The sequence below is a fragment of the Schistocerca gregaria genome, chromosome X, assembly GCF_023897955.1.
Source record: "Schistocerca gregaria isolate iqSchGreg1 chromosome X, iqSchGreg1.2, whole genome shotgun sequence".
Lineage (NCBI taxonomy): Eukaryota > Metazoa > Arthropoda > Insecta > Orthoptera > Acrididae > Schistocerca > Schistocerca gregaria.
The window spans coordinates 602,128,898-602,150,376 of NC_064931.1; the positions used below are offsets into that span (position 1 = coordinate 602,128,898).

General features: G+C 37.3%; 1 protein-coding gene across 1 annotated transcript in view; it reads right to left on the bottom strand.

The window, feature by feature from the left end:
* The window catches only part of LOC126298934 (acetyl-CoA acetyltransferase, cytosolic-like), a 66,615-nt gene that overhangs the window by 41,864 nt on the left and 3,272 nt on the right, over window positions 1-21,479 (bottom strand). The window contains exons 2-4 of the mRNA XM_049990531.1: window positions 16,903-17,033; window positions 11,713-11,825; window positions 11,434-11,633 (exon numbers count right to left, since the gene is read on the bottom strand). Of these exons, the coding sequence (XP_049846488.1) occupies window positions 11,434-11,633; window positions 11,713-11,825; window positions 16,903-17,033 (444 nt within the window). The remainder of the gene's footprint in view (window positions 1-11,433; window positions 11,634-11,712; window positions 11,826-16,902; window positions 17,034-21,479) is intronic.

A 21,479-nucleotide genomic window follows, 5' to 3' on the forward strand; every position in this document is an offset into this window, starting at 1 on the left:
GATTTTCTTTTCTGATGTTGTGGATATTTCTCAGAAAAGCTGCCCTGGCCACACACACACACACACACACACACACACACACACACACACACACACACACACACAAAAGCTCTCATCAGTGTGCATCTTCCATCATCACATTTTCTGTACCTGAATCCCAGAGGTTTTGGAATTGTTCCAACCGAATGTCAGTCCCCTGTGAAAGCAATCTTGTTGTGTAAAACGTCTGTAATCCTTTGCATAGTAGGATATGTGCCACGGTCATAAAATTTCAATACAGTACAATGAAAACCTCTGTTGGAAATTATCCAAACCAGTGACAGTTCTTTCACAAATATCTTTCCTCGGAGACTGAAAATTCACTTCTTGGCCACAGCCAATGCACAGGCTTTTGCAAATATTCTCTGTGCGGTTTGTAGAGAAGCACCACACACCTTCGTTGTTGCAACCTACAGCACTAATAACATTTCACCTTCTTGCATTTTCTTTAAGGTCACAAAGAAAAACATATACCTTGTGTGGAAGTCCTTTTACTTGGTTCTGTGTGTCTTGAAATTCAGTCATCTTAACTTGAAAACAAAAACAGCAATACCACATCATGGAAAAACTCTGCTCTCTTTGCAAACATGCAGGACTTCCATACTGAACACATATGTGACTATTAATCATATGAACGAATTTATCCATAGTGGATGCTGTTTAACTCCATGGCTGTTTCTTTTTGGTATTCCTGTGATATACAGAGTCTCAATTTTACCTGTGATTATGATGTAGGTCAAAGCAATGAATTAAAATTTGTACCAGTGCTGGTAAAAATTTTAATTCATTGCTTTGGCCTACACCATTATCATACATAAATGAATGATCGACAGCAACAAAGTTGCAAAGCTGTGCTAACAGCACTGTGCCTTATGGTGTTACTTGGACAGCATCATTGAGAGAAATTACACTATGGCAACAATGTGAGCTTAGAGTCACAGACTAAGCCGACCAGGCCAGGGGTTTTTTGCTGGCACTTACAAACTGAGGAAGGACGAAGGGTGGGAGAACTCATCTACTTCTCTGAGCTGCCACTTTCGCTGCTCTCTAGTACAGTATAATTATTTCTACATTCTTCTGTATATGGGAAAACTACAGGTGGCCTCAAAAATAGCAACAAAAGTCTTTGCTGCTGCTTAAGAAGTGTCATTTTATCTGCACCATTTGTATGAATCTGCAATAGCTTCACTGCTAATGGATAATTTGTGGAACTAGGCTCAACTCAACATGAGCAGTACTATGAATGACAGGTAACTGCAGAGCAGACAAGCTACCATATGCTTAAGACAAGTAATCACTACCAGGTGGCAACTGACAGCTCACTGAGACAAAAAATGGAACAGATTCTAATAACTCCAGATACCTGTCAAATGTAACTGCATTGAGTTGAACACTTTCAGGTACAACTGCCTTGTTACCTACACTCCATAATAAAACAAAGATCACAGAAGTCTTTTAGAATTTGAGCAGATATACTTAGGATATTCTCCATAATCTGTAACTATGATGTTGAGTATCTCAATGCCCATTGTTTTCAGATTTCTTAGTGATTGTAACCACACCAGTTGTCCATTGGAGTCCATCCCTAAAACTTCGCTAATTTAAAACGGTTTCTGTCACACACAACTGAAATGAATTAAAAACTACTGATCTCACCACTTGTCTATTTTTATTCTTCAGTTCAGCTCCATCTTCCTTTCAAAAAACAGTAAACACTATGTGTATAGAAAAATATTTGGATGGCAAAAGTCATAAGGAAACGGAGTATGTCCTTCAAAACCACATTTATAGAGCTATGAGGCTGGAATGAATAGTAACACACACAAATTATTTCACAAGATAATTAATGCATTGGACAACAGACAAATAGCTACACATAATTCCACTTAGCTAGGTTTCAACATAAGTTCCCTCACATATTTCTCCCAGTGGGGCACCATTTGCAAAATTTTCTGTTCATAGAAGTTTTGTTGTTTGGATGTATAGTGTCCTGTGCACAAAAAATAGGCAACACAGGACTGTGAAACAAAGGTTTGGCACCTTGATACATTCTCCAACTTCCTATAGTGTGTCAATATTAATTTTTCTTTGTTTTATTGCCTTTATGACTTTTTCGGTTGAAATAAAACAGCAATACAATTTGCCTGATTAAAGTTTCAATAATGTGGATCAAACCAGCTACGGCTATGAGCTGTTTTAGTCATCGCATGGAACATCTGTGATTATGGATTGATATAAAATCATCTTTTTTTTGTTAAAATATAGCAGTCAATTTTTTAAAAAATCAAGAGATTTCCTGAAACACAGGGAGTCAGTAGGTATTTACAAAAGGTTTTAATATACAATTTCTGTGACAAGGAATACTGTTTTCATACTCAAGCTGAACTTGTTTTCAAAAAAATCCAGTCGTGTTTTAATAGTAGTAGTTAATGGTAATGACAAAGAACTACAAAAAGTACAATGGTACTGCAAAGAACAATTTTTTATACTAATGTATGTACACATGAATAGTGATTTTGAAGTTTTAGTGAAAGTGACCTGCAAAAAGAAACACACTAGTGCAGAAAGCTTAAGGATCGAAGTAATTTTCATATGATGTGTCACTGCCAATTAACAGAGCTCGTACTTTCAACAACTGCTTTCTAATTGTAGTAGCAAAAATAGGATTAAATGGTTTAATTGTAGAAGCAAGGGAATACATTAAAATTTCATTCCACAAAACTTTAAGAAACTAGATGTAGCACCAACTTTCTTCGCTGAAATTTATCAAATTATAAAACATGTAAACCATTTTTGTTCCAATACATTACAACAAAAGCAGTTTAATGTATTTATTAATTAACCTTAAATATGGAAGTATTTCATGAAGAACTGACGGAAGAATCCATAAATAAAAATTATAAAAGTTCTAGAAACAAATGCTCATGTGGTGTTGATAGGATTTCAAACAGAAGTCTGAAAAGTTGTTCCAACTTAATAATAAATAAGGTCCTTAGTGATATATGGGAACTTTTCCAGGCAAGTCAAAATATGCTATTGCTAACCTCTTCAAAAGAAAGGTGACAAGACAGACCTAAACAATTATCATGCAGTTTCCTTATTGACATCACTTTCCAAAATATTCAATAGAGTAGTAATGTACTCAAGAGTGGTCTCACACTGAAGTAGAAACAATTTACTTAGAATATCACACTTTGGATTCCACAATGGCTGCCTGACTGAGTATTCTATTTATACATTTGGTAATTGAACAGTAAAAGCCTTAAATTAAAAAAAAACACCAATGGTTATTTTTTGCAATCTCTCCAAGTCATTTGATTGTGTAGAATATGTTACTCTCTCTGAAAAACTCAAGGTTTATGCACAGCTGATTTGAATCATACTTCACAAACAGAATGCAAAAAGTTGTGCTGAATAATTCAAACAATGCTGATAGGGTAGAAAGTTTCAGTGGCCGGGGAGAAACTACAGAGTTCCACATGGTTCAATTTTGGACCTGCTTTTCCTGATGTGTTAATGACCTTCCACTTAACATTCAACAAGCAGAATTGGTACTTTTTGCAGACAATCTTCGTGCTATAAATCCTACCAAAAAGAAAGCAGCAGGAGATCATGAACACTGTTTCCAAAGAATTATAAAATGGTTATCAGAAAATGGACTCTCCCTAAATATTGAACACACACACACACACACACACACACACACACACACACACACACACACACACACACACACAAGTAAAGCTACTTTTGCTCTTTGTATAACTGCTAACATTAGAAACAAACAAATTAATTTCCAGACATATTGCACATTTTTTCCACTCAATGATGTCTGGAATAATTTTCTGGGGTACTCATCACTTACAAAGCAAGTACTGACTGCACAAAAGCAAGAAGTAAGAATAATAAGTGGTGTTCACCCACACACATCAGGCAGGTACATCATCACGGAGCTAAGCATTTTAACTACGCGGTCAAAATACATATATTCAACTAATGAAATTCATCGTAAGTAATCAATCAGAATTTGAGAAGAACAGTGATTTCCATACCTACAATGTTATCCATTACTGAAGCTATAAGTGGCTCAGAAAGGAGTTCAGTACACAGCAACAAAAATTATTGATTATTTGCCCAATACATAGAACCTCTGACAGCTAACAAAGCAAGTTTTAATCCAACTACAGTCATTTCTCTTGGGCAACTCCTTCAGTAAGATGAATTTCTACTTACAAACTGGTAACCAGTTAAGAAAACATCATCATTCCGATAAAAGAATCATTTAAATAGTCTATGGAACATGTTACTAACTAAAGAGAGGAACAGAAATTACACTTTTATTAGAAGACAATAATTGCACATGTGACCACCACAGATGGTAATGCAGGCTCTGCAACATGCTCCCATTCTGGCCATGAGGTTAGTAAGGAGTTCGTGTAGTAGTGTGTTCCACTCCTCCTGATAACTGCTGGACAATGATTGATGCATGTGGATGTGCTGCAGTATGTCTCTCAAACACATCCCACAAATTCTTAATGAGATTCAGGTTGGGAGAATGGGCAGGTCAGTCCATTTGCCAAATACCCTCTTGATACAAGAGCACTTCCATCTTTGCTGAAGTCATGGCCACATGCACCTTGGAAAAGATGCATGCTGGGAAGGAGCACAGTGTCACAACAACACAGACCAGTGATTGTACCATGCTCAAAGATCTGGAGGTCAGTATTTCCATGCAACATAATGCCTCCCCACAGCTTAACAGCTGGACCACGAGAACAATCATGTTCGTCAATGTAGCTGAGAGCAGTTTCCGCCTGTAGCAATATGACAGTACATCCAGCATTGTCGTACACGATTGTTTTGATGAGCCATGTATTATGGTACAAGGACACACAATGTTGTATTGGTGTACTGATCTCAAAAATCTTTGGACACAGTACACTCACTGTTCAGTATTACTGTGACACTGCACTCCTTCCTCAAGTGGGTCTTTTGAGGTGTGCATTCAGCCCTGTATTCATTTTCACGGGCGAGAATGTGCAACTCCATCGAACAGCACAGGTGAAGGAGCTCTTGAGACAAGAAGATATTCAGGAAATGGCTTTGCCTGTCAGTTTCCCCCAACTTAAATCCCACTGAACACAAGTAAAATGCATTGGAGATGTATTGCAGCATGTCCACATGCAATAACGACCATCTAGCACTTGTCAACTGCACTGGTAGAGGGATGGAATGTCTTAGCCCAAGAATTCCTTACCACCTTGTGGGCTGCCTGGGAGTGCATTTCAGAGCACGCACTGCTGTCCTTGGTGATCTCTCGTCCTATGTATGGTCCAGGTTTCATCAAGCTACGTTACTTGGAAGCGACGCATCAAGTGAAAGTTACTTTTGCACGCCAATGTATATAGTGTTCTTTCAGTGTCATGTAGAAATTGTGACATGTTGTGGCAAATTATCACATTATTAATTTGCGTTGGTGCAAGATTTTCAGAGAACCACAGAGACTAGCAGATGCTGAACATAAGCAATGGACTGAAGCCACAGAATATGATATTGCAGCCATATATAAACTGACAGAAGGCAAAGCTAGAAAGAAAGAGATCTAACTTTTAAAAGGAAAAATTGACAATGGGTCACAAAAATAAGGAGTCTAGTCAAATCTAAGTCAGTTTACTGTCATGTACAACACAGAATCAAATATCCATTATGAGAGTAAGGCTGTCAACAAGAACTAACATTTCACAATGAAAGCACATTTTGTGGGCACATTCAAGTGACGACAGAGCTGAATTGGTAACCTCAGGAGTGTGTGCTCTTAGTTATATTTATACACATTGTTCTGGCAAATTAGAGTATTCCATAGATGATTAAGTCCCAGAACCTTCCAGAAATCACAAATGTTACACAATAAAGAATTGCCAAAACCAGGAATTGAACCAGTGATGTGCACATCACCAGCCAGCAAATACAACCATACACTACGACAATCGATGTGCCTCAGTGTAATTAGGAACCTATTTGTGTTGTACGAGTAGAAGGGATGTGGCCTGGTGAGTAAGAAGTGACAAACCAGAATCAATTTTTCACTCTGCAGCAGAGTGTCAGCTGATAGCTCAGTAATTGGAGTAAATGCTCATGAGATGAAAAGGTTGAAGATTTGAGTCCCAATCTGAAACAAAGTTTTAATCTGCCATTAAGTTTCAAAAAGTGACTTCTTTTTTAAGGAGAGGCTTACAAGCCCATACACCATGTACCCATAATCAAGCTGAGATTGTACAAAGGCTTTTGTCATGAGAAGAGCTACAAAAAACTCCTACTGCAGAGTGCTTGCACATAAATAACAACTAAAAGTTCATGTTATATGCCTGCACATAAGCACATTAAAGCACACATGGAAGTAGTACAAAGTATATTAAAAAATTATTAAAAAAATGTGACTTGGGAAGGCATGACTTATCAAAGTTTAAAAAAGGATTTGTTTAAATTTGCAATTACGCTTCTTGACTATTCATCAGACATAAAATCTTATGACATTTGTCTCATTCTGTGATTTATTATTGCAGCTATCCATATTCCAAAATGTTTATTGCCCATTGAAACTGTAAAACATAACAACAAAAATACATGTGGTTTGCCTGCATGTAAGCACAATAAAAGAATCATCACTGTAGTCTGTAGGCACAAGATTTTATTTTTCAACACATTAAAATATTTATCATAAAAGGACATATTTCAATGTTTTATCTTTTTTGTATTAAAAAGGTAATACATCATAATTACAAAAGGACGGGTTTGATTTGCCAGTGCACTTCCTGACTACACGTCAAACATGGAAACCAAAGACTTTTCTTCCTGAAACAAACACTGCAGGGCAAAAAAAAATAGTAAAGGTAAATGTGGTTGTCTATATACCCAACTTCAGAAAAGTGATTACAGAAGTTATCATAGTTTTTATGTACCTCTCTCAACAAATCGTCAAAAACACTAAAAAACCATTTCCTACTATTACTGATTTGCCCGTTGATTAGCAGTTCTGGAGCCACTTGACTCAATGCATTCCAATTCCTCCAAGATGTCCAAATTGTTTCCCTTCCCCTCTGTGTGCAGAATTGTCATGCTACTTTCTAGTTCTGCTAGTGTATGGCTGCTATCTTTTAAATGGGAGCCTAACGCACTGCTTGCATACCCATGTTCCTTAAACCTCATTTTGAAGACTCGCCTGGTTTGTCCCACGTAAAAACGTTCACATGATTTGCACTTTAGTTTATAAACTACCGTGGGTGTGGGTCTTACAAAATTTTTTTTGCACAGGTTCCAGACTGTGCCCGAACAACCTGCCCAAATTGTTAACCATTTGGAGTCCAACCTTAGCATTAAACTTTTTGTTCAAACTTGTGGTCTTTTGGGAAAATGGTCCAAAAAACATTAACACAATGTGTTTTACTTTTTCTCTACATTACTTAGCAAAAGCTTTTTCACCAAGTTTCCTAATATTGGCTTCATTGTATGCATTTGAGAGACTGATCTGTACAGTTGTCCTGATTTCCTTATTTGGCATAACCTTTGGAACATAGAAGAAATGACCTTTTTTTTTTTCAGGATGGCAAGAATATATCGGGATGATAAGGTCTGATGCTGTTGGAATCCAAAAAATACCTAGTTCAAAGTTCCGACTGGGTATTTTTTGGAAATCAACAGCATGAGATTCTATCATCCCAATAGTTTCTTGCCATCCTGGAAACCAAAAAAAGTGTTTTTCTGTCTATGTTCCCTAGATTACCAAAGTTTGATTTAAACAAGTATGTGATAAATAAGGAAATCGGGACAATTGAGATGGGTACAATGGAGCCAATATTAGGAAGCTAGGTGAAAAAGTTTTTGCTAAGGTTGCCCCAGGCAAAATGGAATATAGAGAAAAAGTAACACACATTGCTTTAATGTTTTTTGGGCCATTTTCACAACAGACTGCAAGTTTGTACAAAACGTTTAATGCTCAGGTTGGATTCCAAATGGTTAACAATTTGGGTAAGCTGTTGAGGCATAGTCTGGAACCTGTGCATAAAAAGTTTTGTAAGACCCACAACAACGGTAGTTTATAAACTAAAGCGCAAATCATGTGAACGTTTCTACGTGGGACAAACAGGGCGAGACTTTAAAATGAGGTTTAAAGAACATGGGTATGCAAGTAGTGTGTTAGGTTCCAATTTAAAAGACAGCAGCCACACTGGCAGAACTAGAAAGTAGCATGACAATTCTGCACACAGAGGGGAAGGGAAACAATATGGACATCTTGGAGGAATTGGAATGCATTGAGTCAAGTGGATCCAGAACTGCTTATCAGCGGGCAAATCAGTAATAGTAGGAAATGTTTTTTTTATAGTGTTTTTGACTATTTGTTGAGAGAGGCACATTAAAACTATGACATCTTCTGTAATCACTTTTCTGAAGTTGGGTATATAGACAACCACCTTTCCCTTTACCATTTTTTTGTTCCCTACAGCAGTTAGTGAATGCCACATTAATTAGGTTCATCAATGGTTCAAGAAGAAAAGTCTTCAGTGTCCACATTTGACGTTTAGTCAGGAAGTGCCCTGGTAAATCAAACCAAGTCTTTTTGTAATGAGCACATGTTATCTTCTTATGTCTACAAGAAAGAAAAAATTAAATGTTGAAATGTACAGTCCCTTCCCTCTGTAATACTCTACTCAGTGAATAAAAAAAAATCTGTGTAATTTTGACACAGTATACTTTTTAGTTAAATAAATATTTTAATATATTGAAAGATACAATCTTATGTCCATTGACTACAGTGATGCTTCTTTTATTGTGCTTACATGCAGGCACACTAAATGTATTTTTGATGTTTTATTTTGCTGTTTTAATGGGCAGTAAACATTTTGGCATATGGATAGCTGCAATAATAAACCACAGGATGGGACAAATGTCTTAAGATTTTACGTCTGATGAATAGTCAAGAAGTTTAATTGCAAATCTAAACAAATCCTTTTGTAATCAAGTCATTCCTTTCCAAAGCAAAATTTATTTTTCAACAATTTTGTAATGTGCTTTAGTGTACTTTGTACTACTGCCACATGTTTTTAATGTGTCTATGTGCAGCCACCCAGCATGTACTTTTAGTTGTTATTTGTTACTGTTTTAATTTTTAGTGAACATATAGGCATTTGCACAGTGGTAATGACATTAGGTGGTGCCCTCTTGCACCACGTGTTTTACATAGCAAGTGTGAGTACACTAAAGTTGTGTATTTTCACAGTCCTACTCATGACCTAAATTCCCATTTCACAAGTTTAAATTATATGCTACACCCTTTAGTCCATGAATGTATGAGTAAGGAACAAGCTTTCAAAGTTATTTTTGTTATGAAATGGTATGTACTGGTTCTGACAGTTTAATTTTTCACTTTTTTGTTAACATTTGGTGTTTTAAAAATGTATAACTAATTATTTGTTATATTTTCACACCAGGAAATCAAATGGGCAGAGCCTGAAACACGTCATTTGGAATAAATGCACTAAAAAACAACTAGTACCTGTTTGTTTGTGACTACTCAGCTTTTGTAAAATCCAGTTAATTATATTAATAATAATGGTTGCACACCTCTCTTGGCAGTTTCAGGCCAACATACAGAATCAGATTAGGAAATGAAAACACGAAAAGTACTAGATGAGTTTTGTTATTTGTGCAGCAAAATAAATGGTGATAGCTTCAGTATAGAGGATATTAAAATGCAGACTGGCAGCGGCAGCAGCAGCAGCAGCAGCAAGAAAATCATTTATGAAAAACAGAAATCTTTTAACATCAAATATAAATTTAAAGGTTAGGAAGCATTTTCTGAGCTTTCTTTGTCTACAGTGCTGTCTCTTACACGACTGAAATGTGGATGATCAACAATCTAGACAGGAAGGGAATGGAAGCTTTTAAAATGTGGTGCTACAGATGAATGCTGAAGATTAGCTGGATAGATTGCATAACAAATGAGGAAGTACTGTACTGTACTGAACTGGGGAGATGAGAGAGGAGGTAGGACACATTCTGAGGCATCAAAGAACTGTCAATATGATATTAGAGGTAAGTATTGGGGGCAAAAAGTGTAGGAGGAGAGCAAGAGATGAATACAGTAACCAGGTTCAAATGAGTGTAGGTTACAGTAGTTGGAAATGAAGATGTTTGCAAAGGTACTCTAATATGGAAAGCTTAAACTAGTCTTTGGACTGAAAACAAAAACAACAACAACATGTAAAACTTCAAATGCGAAAGGGTAAGCAATTTTTTGTAGATGAAAATAAATATTTTTTAATGAGGCTTCTCCATGTTATCACCAATTTGTACAAGGAAAAGAAATTCCACCACACAATTAATTTATGTGCGCATTACTTAATACACATAGTAGCTGAACTGTGGAATTTCTTTTCCAATAAATATTTTTATGCTTTGTGTGTATTTTATTCTCTATTGCAAGTACTATTTTAATCCTCTGTTACTTTTGTTTGAAGTTCTGTCCCTAGCAAACATTGATTTTCTTTGTCAGTACCTACAGTTTAATTTCTTTCATGTAACTTCAGTGAAACTATTCTCATTATATGGCTTTCTGTCAGTATGCAAAACAGGGTTTGAAAATATTTTAACTAAAATCAGCTCAACAAAAACTTGGGTATGGTAAGATGAAGTCTTCCCAGTTCATACCCTCCACCACCATCTCCAGCATGCAATCTCACACAGTAAATTCTAATAACAGCACCAAACAAAATAGGAAACAATTTTTTGTGACATGAAGAATAAAGACTGTTCTCATACTGTTTTTCTCCCACTTAGCTGTGCTCAACGTTTTATGAATTTGTGATCATTTCAGAGCAATTATAGCTTCAGTTTCAGGTACTACCATAATTTATAGTAATTATACAACTTTTTATTGCCATACCAGAGGATGTTGGAGTACAACAGTGAGATATCCACAGAGTGGTATATTGCACTGACCACAGAGCTAAAGTGGTTGGAGATGATGCCATGGTTGCTTCCAGAATGATACTAAATAAAAAAAAAATAAACATAGCAAAGAGGAAGAAAAATAGTAAGAGAATTTCCATTATTCTCCATAACAAAATATTTGACAGTTGATGTCCAGTGCTATGGAAGGAATAAGAAAAGAATTTTCATCTACAATTCTGTCAAAGCTTGTCACGAAGGATGAGCAAATTATATGAGTTAGTTTTCCATCATAGTTTGAAGTATCACCCACAGTGTGTTAATTGCAAACTGCCTCACATGTTAATGTTGGAAAATATTACAACCAACACAGAAACTCTTCCCAGTACTGTCAGCACCAGAACCCAGAAGAATTATCTCCAATCATCCACCAACCAAAATGAAACTTACCAGTTTCTCCCATATGTACATTATAAAAAGCATCAGTCAGACCATCACACAATAGGGTGTCACGCAAAGATGTATCACCCATCTTTAATCCTTTCCTCATATTAGTAATATGAGGAGTTGAGCTCATTGATTCCTGTCCACCACATACTGCAAGTTGTGCATCACCATTTCTGATACTCAGGTATCCATCAACAACAGCCCTATGGCAAATTAGGAGAAATGAAGGAAAAGATAATGTAAGCCAGAGAATGGTAGAACTGCCTTTAAAACATCACCTACCTTATTCCAGAACCACACACCATATTGACAGAGTATGCTGGAACTGTGTACGACAATCCAGCACGTATTGCTGCTTGACGGGCTGGATTTTGACCTTGCCCAGCAGTTAGCACCTAGAACAAAAATCTCTTGAATAGAGAACACAACTATACCTAAAAATAATAGTAAAAACCATAATTTAGATCTTAGCATAAATTCTGTAACTACAAAGAAAGATAAATGAATCTGTAAATATAACTGACAGTTTGAAGTTGTGTAATTTACTGATGAATGGCATTCGCAACAAAATTTCCATTTGAGTATTTGTTAGAATTTATAGAAGTTCCTTACCAAGTAACTGTAATAGTATGATGTGAACGTTATCCAGTGACAACCAGATGGAATAAGATGTGGCTTGACAAATTATTATTATTTCTAATATGAAGAACACCAAAAATATTGTATCAAAAAGGCCACACAGCTCACATGTAAAGTGGCGTGCAATTTTTTAAATAATAACCCTCCAGTTATGGACTGGGATGGAAATTCTCAACATGGAAAAGAACCCACCAGAGAAAAATCTTTGATGTGCCACTACATTTGTGTAATTACCTTTAGGAACACCTAAAATAGTTTTAGCAACATGGGTGCCTTAACAAACTGTTTTGCACAACACAGTATACCAAGAAAAACTGACCAATGAAGAATAGAAAAGAGAAAGAGTTGATGGAAAGGTTATGGAGAAGTAAATAAATAAATCAGGAATGCCCACCTTGCAGGGTCTACTATGACAAGAAAGATGGAAGTGCTTAGTGTAGTTATTTGCTTCCTGCCAAATGGGGGAATATCACTTGCCACAATTGTATCAACAAATGTAAAGTAAAAAGACTAGTCAAACAATGTAATAAATCACAATGGAACATTCCAATACCAAAACTTCAGAAAATTTTACAGAACCTAGTGAAAGACCATAGGCACGGCTTGCAGAAAGGAAAGGTCTAGGTTTGTAGTGTGTTTTGGCATAAAGGTTTAATCTGTCACAAAGTTTTTCTTTGGATCTGAGTATATGCTTAATAAAAGTTTCACTCTAGAGCCTAACATTGTATAACAATATAGTAACATCACTCAAACAATGGAAACCAAAAATATACTTACCTGTACACCACAGTATGGAGAGAGACTTCTTGAATTCTATTTGTCAGCTTCGAACATAATGCTGAATAATATTAATCACACTATTATCCACATAACCAATTCTAAGGTATCATGCACCAATCATCCGACAAAGCTAATACGAGAATATTAAAAACTTACACAACATGAGTAAAAAAGAATAAAATCAGTCCTGGCACACTGTGAAATATTGGACTATTTGTATTTGTCGTATCTGATATCAAAAGTCAACTATCTTTAATGTTAGCTCTGTTGTAGCAGCCCTGGTGATGCAACATATTGTATCCAGCTAGTTTTGGGCCTAAGCAATGTGTCCTATGGTATGCATCCTCCACATTCTTTGTTGCTCTCACTAGTTGGTAATGAAGACTGTGATGGATGGATACCATTGCCACCTCTTTGAGACAAGTGTATCCCATGTGACATGAATTTCAGTACAGTCAGATTCATTCTGAACCCACTGATGTTCCATTTAAGAATGGGAACTAATGTATTTGTGCATCTATGGGTGGGGAAGACAGCTCATGGACTTGCTAATTCTCTTAGGGAGACAGCAACTTCCATACCCTGAGTTGTATAGTCATCATCTGATCCGTCAGTCAAAATCAACGTTGGGCCATTCTTTCCTTTGCTTTTACATTTTCTACAGAATGTTTGCTTTATTAGGAGGTTATTTAATTATCAATTTGCTATACACATTGTGGTTTTTTCTGTCTCTGTCTGCATAGTTGTACAACTAAAATGCACCTTTTTTCTGCAATAACTGGGAACTGACTATAGAAGATCAAAGTCTCCTACATAGGTCCACCTTTCTAGCTAGACTTACTGTTACAAGTGTTAGTGACTGTTTATCTAGAGACAGTAACTTCCTGCATGAATTTTAGACCATCCATGCAAGGCTGCATAGGACAGATGTTATAATGCCTTGCACACCTTTTGCCCTTCAAATTAGAGAATACATTAGGCATTTTAAATTCTTGCATTTTACTCTCACATACTCTGTAACTTAACTGGGGTGTTATCAGTGTAGCTGATACAGTGTGTTGGAGAGGAACACCACATCATCATGCTTGGCCATTATACACTAGTGTGGCTTAGCCAAAATCTTGGCTGTTAAAATGTCTCAGTGGTTTGGTATGTAGCATAAAAAATTCTGGTTGAACCAGGGGTTTGAACATATCAACAAAATCTGCTGACTTTAGAAGCTCTTAATATTTGTACCATCGGTGTTACACCTGACACCATCATTTTTTAAGTTCATCTGTATCAAGATACAGAGTGTCTTTGGGCATCACATCACATTTGCAGTATTTTGGTATGCTGCGTAACTCCATCACCATCTGATAGTGACTAGGGCAGTTAGCTTCCAAAAGCATTGAGGCCCAACAGAAGGTGAAGGCTTTTATAGTAAGTCTCATTTCTAGGTCTTCTGATGAAATTTAGCATTTTTACAATACTATACAGTTCTTTCTGTATGTAGACAGTTGATAATTTTCCAGATGTACTTTCTTCATGTTTCACAATTGAAAACACATTCTGGGAAACTACATGTGTTCTGCTACTGTTGTTTTCTGCCTTCCTAGACAAGTAACCCTCTGGCTGACTGCCTGGCCAAACATGTTTGTTGGATTTTATGTCAGTTGTGTCCAGATGTCCACGGGAGGTGTTTGAAGTGTTTTGTGGAAATTGATATCAGCCACTTTATTCCCATGAGTAAATAGGGGTATAAAAGTACAGTCAGATGGAGTTCTGCACAGCTGAGTTAGCCTAATTCAACTTAGGAGCAGTATTGTGCACCATGGGTTGCCCACTAACATTTTCAACTGAACAATTATCCACCACATTGGCACATGGAACACCTTATGGTTCAGATTTTCGTATCTTACACGGGCAGCATGTCAGGTAAACATGCAGGCCAGAGAAGCAACGGTTTCACCCGTACTCCAGAACGGGTTTGAACATTTCATATTATATTCGATGAGAATTATGCTGCTGATGTATGGCATGTGATACAGCCTACAGGAGAGGCAGTGCCACGGACTCTAAAACCACTCTGACATAGCAGTTGCTCTTCATATTGCTCTGAATAAATTGGAGCATAATTGTTGCACACTGAATGGCACCTCATGCCATTACACATACAGGTGTTGCTCAAACAGGTTGCCAAACTGCAGTCACCATGATAGAATTTAATGTGTATAAAACCATCACTGCAGAACAAGTTGCAGTGGGACTCATTCCAAAAGATTACACTTGGCCACACAGCATGCGTCGGTATTCAGGTGTGCATTTCAGATGGAGGCACTGGTGAAGTCTGGACTATGGTAGTCAGCACAATGACAAGTGTGTACCCATTCCATGCCCCAGCATTCAGCATTGGCTTGTGTATGTTGTCTGGTCCACATGTTACAGGGCTCCAGTGTTGAGCACACTGTGGGTAAAATTTTATGGTTCAATAATGGAAAATCCATGATGGAATAATGACAATATAATCAAATGGATAGACTACTACTCACCGCTATTGGAGATGAAATGTCGCAGACAGGCACAACAAAAAGACTGCTAAACAAGTAAGCTTTCGGCCAAAAGGCATCCTTCTGAATTAGACAACACACACACATTCCCACAAGCAAAACTCATACACACATATCTCTCTCTCTCTCTCTCTCTCTCTCTCTCTCTCTCTCTCTCTCTCTCTCTCTCTCTCTCTCTCTCTCTCTCTCTCTCTCTCTCTGTGTGTGTGTGTGTGTGTGTGTGTGTGTGTGTGTGTGTGTGTGTGTGTGTGTGTGTGTGTGTGTGTGTGTGTGTGTGTGTGGCAACTCAACATCTCCACTACCTGGTGAGTAGCAGCCTATCCTTTTCATTATATTGTCAAACTTTATGGTCTGTTACAGCCATGTGGAGAATATCGCAGTCACATTGTACAACTGGCGCACTGAATATTCTTTTACCAGCGCACTATTTATACAATCACATTTTATCTCTTGGTTTAACACATGTATCACTGGTGTAGCATGATGTTTTGTACAAACTGAAATTTCGCAATACGAGAACACACACATACTAAACCACTTGATATTAATGAGATACAGTTGCACTTGCTTTCCCACTTACAATTCTTTTGACAGCTGTTCATTGACCAAACATGATGTAACAAACAATAGTGTTTCCAGCCACACACAAGAGAGCACTGTGGGTCGACATATACATCATTTGTCTGCAAACTTAACCACTTATTACTGAAACTAAGAATTCATTTGGACAAAGCTTTCTTGTGTGGCATTAACACTAGTCTGTGTCTTATCAATCATGCCGGGAAAACCTAAGGAGCCACAATACTTAACTGTACCTTCTAGCCCTGAATTTGATGAAGGGAGTCTTTAAAGTGAGAGGCGGATTACTCTCTCAGTTTCAAGCTATTATCAACCAACATACAGATGCTAGTGATGTAAACATTTCAGTAAATTCAATGGAAGAAATGTTTTACTGAAAGACACACTAACTGGTGTATTTGTTGCAAAATCTTAAACTGATAAAAAGCCATATTTGCTAGGGTACTAGCACTTTGCATTATTTTACTTTAGTTCTGCACATTGCAGATGGTTCTCTAATCAACTACCAGACCTAAATTAGCACATCTCCCCCATCCCCAACACTATCATCATGGGGTTCAACACATGTATCACTCGTGTAGCAACATGTCTTGTATAAACTGAAATTTCATAGTAAAAGAACACTCCTTTCTTCAGGTAGTGTTTATTCCTTCTTGTCTTGAAATAAGTTGATATAGCCCTCACTAATAGCATGGTACTGCATTCCTCCTCATTCCTACACTATAAAATGAATCTTGGCATGTTTCTCTCACTTAGGAATAATAAAGCCTCTACTTTTGTTAAGCTATGCAAATTACGTCACATAAATGGTCACAGAACACAAAGTGGTAAGAGTCATACTAAGGTAATGAGAGAAGTTACAATAAAATGAGAGTGCACACACACACACACACACACACACCATCCTGTGTGTATACATGCTCACCTGCCCCATAATGACTTCACATATTCCAGGTGTATTAGCAGGATCAATTTCTGCTCTCTGCAAAGCTTCCTTGATTACTATCGTGCCCAGCTCATCAGCTCTAAGGGTTGAGAAACAACCACCTAGTGATCCTGAAATTACATACATAAACACCATTTGCAAATTAATTTTTTTGCTGTTTCCACAACTGCATAAAAACTGAACTGACACTAACTGACATTATCTACAACAAAGGCAACCACTACTTTACGAGTCCAATAATTGTACTGTAAATGGTTTTAAGTTGAGGAGAAATGTAGTGGCCACTACAGAATTATTAAACTTCTGGCTCACAAAAGAATATGGTATGATCTTTGCAAAGAAGTGATACCGTGAAGAATAGATTCTAAGCTGCTAGATGTCGTTACATAATAATTGTGGATACTGAACTACAGTTTCCCTGTATCAGGTCATCACAATCCACCACACTGAAAAACCCCTATTTATTCGTGCACACTATGACATCAACCACTATATCACTATAGAATCAAATATCTACTTAACATATATTATTTTAACTTTTATTGTTTTGTCAATAGTGAAAAGTTTTTTAGGACTTATATGGTAAGTGAATGATATTGCCACAGGTGGAATGGAGTCAAGTTGTGTTCAGTGACAAACCAAGAACTATGTGAATAATGGTCTCACCCATAAGGTTGTCAGTATCTCCCAGAGATTTCCTGATGTATATATTCCATTATCATTGCTCAAAAAAATCACTGCATCACATAGTCATAACACCCAAGAGCAGCGTGTCACATTCTTGAATACTCTTAATTGCTTGAAATACTACCAAATGCATCTCTACAGTATTCTGTGAGGCTACCCACTGTCACTCTTGATTGTCATGTGATACTGATAATCTTGCAAAGTATTTTCGAATCTAGTTTATGTCTATTATTAAATAGGAAGAAAGATACAAACTGTGGCCATTGTGTAAGACATGTCAACGATGATATGCTGATATCTACCTACAATATTTTGGCCTTATTTTTTTATTTGCATTTGTGCGTGTTTTCTTGGTTTCTTTCTGTCTTTTGCAAGTAAGAACAAGTACTGTTCACATTATGATGTGCATGTGGGGTGAAATGTGGGGGATGGGGGCTGCTGGAAACACCTTACAGGAGCGAGTCAGTTCAATTACAAAGAGCCATCAGGGAGTCTGAGTCAAACAATTTTGGAAGACCACAAGGCCAAGATTAATTCTTTTTATTTATTCCATTAACTTCCAACCAATTATGTTTGCTGATGACAGTTGGCCTAAGAATTCTCTAATATGTGATGAGTACACAGAAAAAAGGGCCAAAACTACATCTTTTCATGCTCCTACAAAATTTGGTCTTAAAGATGTTATGATATTCAAAATATGTCATATGTAGCTCCCTATACTAGTCTATGTTGAGGAAGTCTCTTCACCTCTGCATAGCTACTAGCACCCTAAATCCACTTGAACTTTACTTCCCTTCCCAAATTTCTCCTTGGTTTCCATCAAAGTTTGCTCATTGTACAGAGAGAACAACAGCAGGGATGGGTTATAACCCTGTCTCACTTCCTGCTGAGCTAATGCTTCCTTGTTATGTCCGGTTCTTATCACTGCTGCCTGGTTTCTGCATAAGTTGTTGTATGTAGTGATTTACGTAGAATAGTCTTGTGTTTTGGTAAGAAGGTAATGTGAATTTACACTGCCTGTCCCACTACTGTCTTTTGTTTTGTTTTAGACTGCCAGTCATGAGGCAACCTCCACGCAAGCATCAATGGGAAAGTAGTTCATTATTTGTTCATTGCAATACAAACTTCAAAGGAGAACTGAGTTACTTATTTAACTTTGTGTGCTCGTGTAGTTTCATCTTAAATTTTTGTGTATTTGTGTCCTGAGTGTGGATAGGGGCTGTGAATACTGTGTTCAGATGCAAGCCAAGTTGGTGGCTCTTCACTCACAGCTACATGTGGCTCTGGCTTCAGTCAAGCAGCTTGAGGGTGTTGCCATTGGGCATCCACCTATCGGTCCACTACTGCGGCTGGCCGGTTACTGTCCACTCTGAGGCTGACCCCTCACCCGTGCTGAAGTGGGAAGGTTGCGTCAGAGTGTTGGGGATGGTTAAAGACTTTCTGTGGGACCAGTTGAACGGTATCCCCAGTTTGCCTGACAAATAGGTTTCAGGTGCCAGTTGTATCTGATAAATATCCTGAGCCAGCTGTAGTTGTTTTCCCTGTTTCAGTGAAACCTACTCAGCCTGCAAGTTCTGAGGATTCACGGAGGGTAGGATTATTGGTTGTTGAAAGCTCAAATTTTGGGTGCATGATGCAGCACCTTAGGGATATAGCTGCCAATGAGGGAAACTGGTAACCAGTTTGCGTCCTCCTTTGCGTATGCTACTCCGTGCTCTGTACTCGCTGGTAATACACCATGTCCTGTACTAGTCTACCGCTACACAGCATTTTTTGTGTGTATTGCTGCGTGTAAAAACTATTATCATCTCCCACCTCGTGCTATTTTCAGCATAACACATGAAGATGGGCATTTAAGAACCTGAAACCAGGCACGTTCTAAATAAAAGAATCTTACAATTCTAATGGTATTTTCAACCTCTGGAATATAATTATAGTTGATGGTGACTTCAGTCCACCTTTGATATGTTGGCAAAAATATATGTACATAGGCACAAAACATCATCCAAAATTGTACTAGCCAAAATTCTTTCTCTGAAAATTATTTTGTACAATTAGTTAAGGAGCCCGGATAAAGTGTAAATGGTTGCCATGACATACTAGACCACTTAACATCAAATAATCCTGAGCAAATAGGGAGCATCAAGACAGATATAGGGAATAGTTACCACAAGGCCAATGTAGCAAGGCCGAATACCAGAACATCCAAAACCACCAAAGATAAATGTAAATTTATTTAGTTAAAAATGCAGATAAAAATTTGTTTTTTAGACCAGATGTAGCTTAGATGTAAAGAAATAGTACTGATGACAACTGAGAGGTTCAAATTAAGGAAACTAAGAAGAAACTGAACAGATTCCCCATGCTACACAAAAAAGATCAGAACACTGTTGCAGTAGCAACAATGAAAGCACACCATATTTAAAAGAATGGAAAATCTCCAATACTGACAATGTCACAGAAGCTTGAAATTTATTGTGGACTTCAATGTGAGTTGCTTTTAATAGTTTCCACAATGAAACTGTCTCTTGCAATCTGGCAGAAAATCCAAAGTGATTCTGGTCCCACACAAAGTACACTAGTGGCAAGCTACTCAATAACCTGAACTGTGCAACAACAATGGTAATGTTACAGACTTCAGTGGCACTAAAGTGGAGATACTAGACATGCTTTTTTGGAATTTCTTCACCAAATATGATGCAGTATACAGTCCAGAATTTGAATCAAGAATAGTTGCCAATATGAGTAATTTAGAAGTAAATACCCTCCATGCAGTGAAGTAGCGTAAATCACTTAATAAAGGCAAGTATTCTGGTCCAGATTATAGAGCGACTACTTGGTTCCTTTCAGAACATACTGATATAATAGCTTCATTCTGAGCTTCATACTTAGCAGTCACATACAACCACTCACTTGAAAGATCCATATGTAAAGACTGGAAAGATGCACCGATTAGACCAACACTCAAGAAAGGAAATAGGAGCAATCTGATGACTTACAGATCCGTATCAGTGACATCAATTTGCAGAAGGATTTTGGAACATATATTTGCATACAAACATTATAAAACACCGCAAAGAAAATTATCTATTAACAGGCAGGCAGCATGGATTTGGAAAGCACCATTCTGATGAAACACAACTGGTTCCTATTAATATGAAGTAATGAGTGCTACTAACAGAGGATCTCTAATCGAACTGACGCCATATTTCTAGATTTCCTGAAGGCTTTTGACACTGTCCCTCACAAGTGGATGCTCATCAAATGTTGTCCCTAAGGAGTATCATCGTAGTTGTGCAACTGGATTCGTCATTTTGTCTAAGGATGGTCACAGTTTGTAGTAACTGACAAATAGTCAGTAACTAATGAATAATCAAGTGAAGTGGAACTGATGTCTGGCATTTCCCAAGTCATGTTATAGGCCCTCTGCTGCTCCTACACTACATAAACAATTTAGGAGATTTTTGAGCAGCCGTCTTAAGATTGTTTGTGGATGATGCTATAGTTTACCATCTAGTAAAGACATCAGATGCTCAAATTCAATTGGGAAGTGATTCAGAAAATGTACCTGCATGGCACCAAAAAATAGTAATTAAGTAAAAATAATAATAAGAGTGAGATCCTCTAACAAGTACTAAGAGGAATCTGTTCTATTCCATTTACACAACAAATCTCACAAATTCAAAGGTTGTTGATTCAGCTAAATACTTCAGAATTATAGTTATGAACAACAAATGGAATCCAAGCTGCCGGAGAAGGCAGTCGTTTGTGAGGTGTGCTTGCTTGTATGAATGAATGTGAATGTGTGTTTCTGAAGAAGGCTTTGGCTGAAAACTATAAGTGTAAGTGTCTTTTCACTGTGCTTGTCT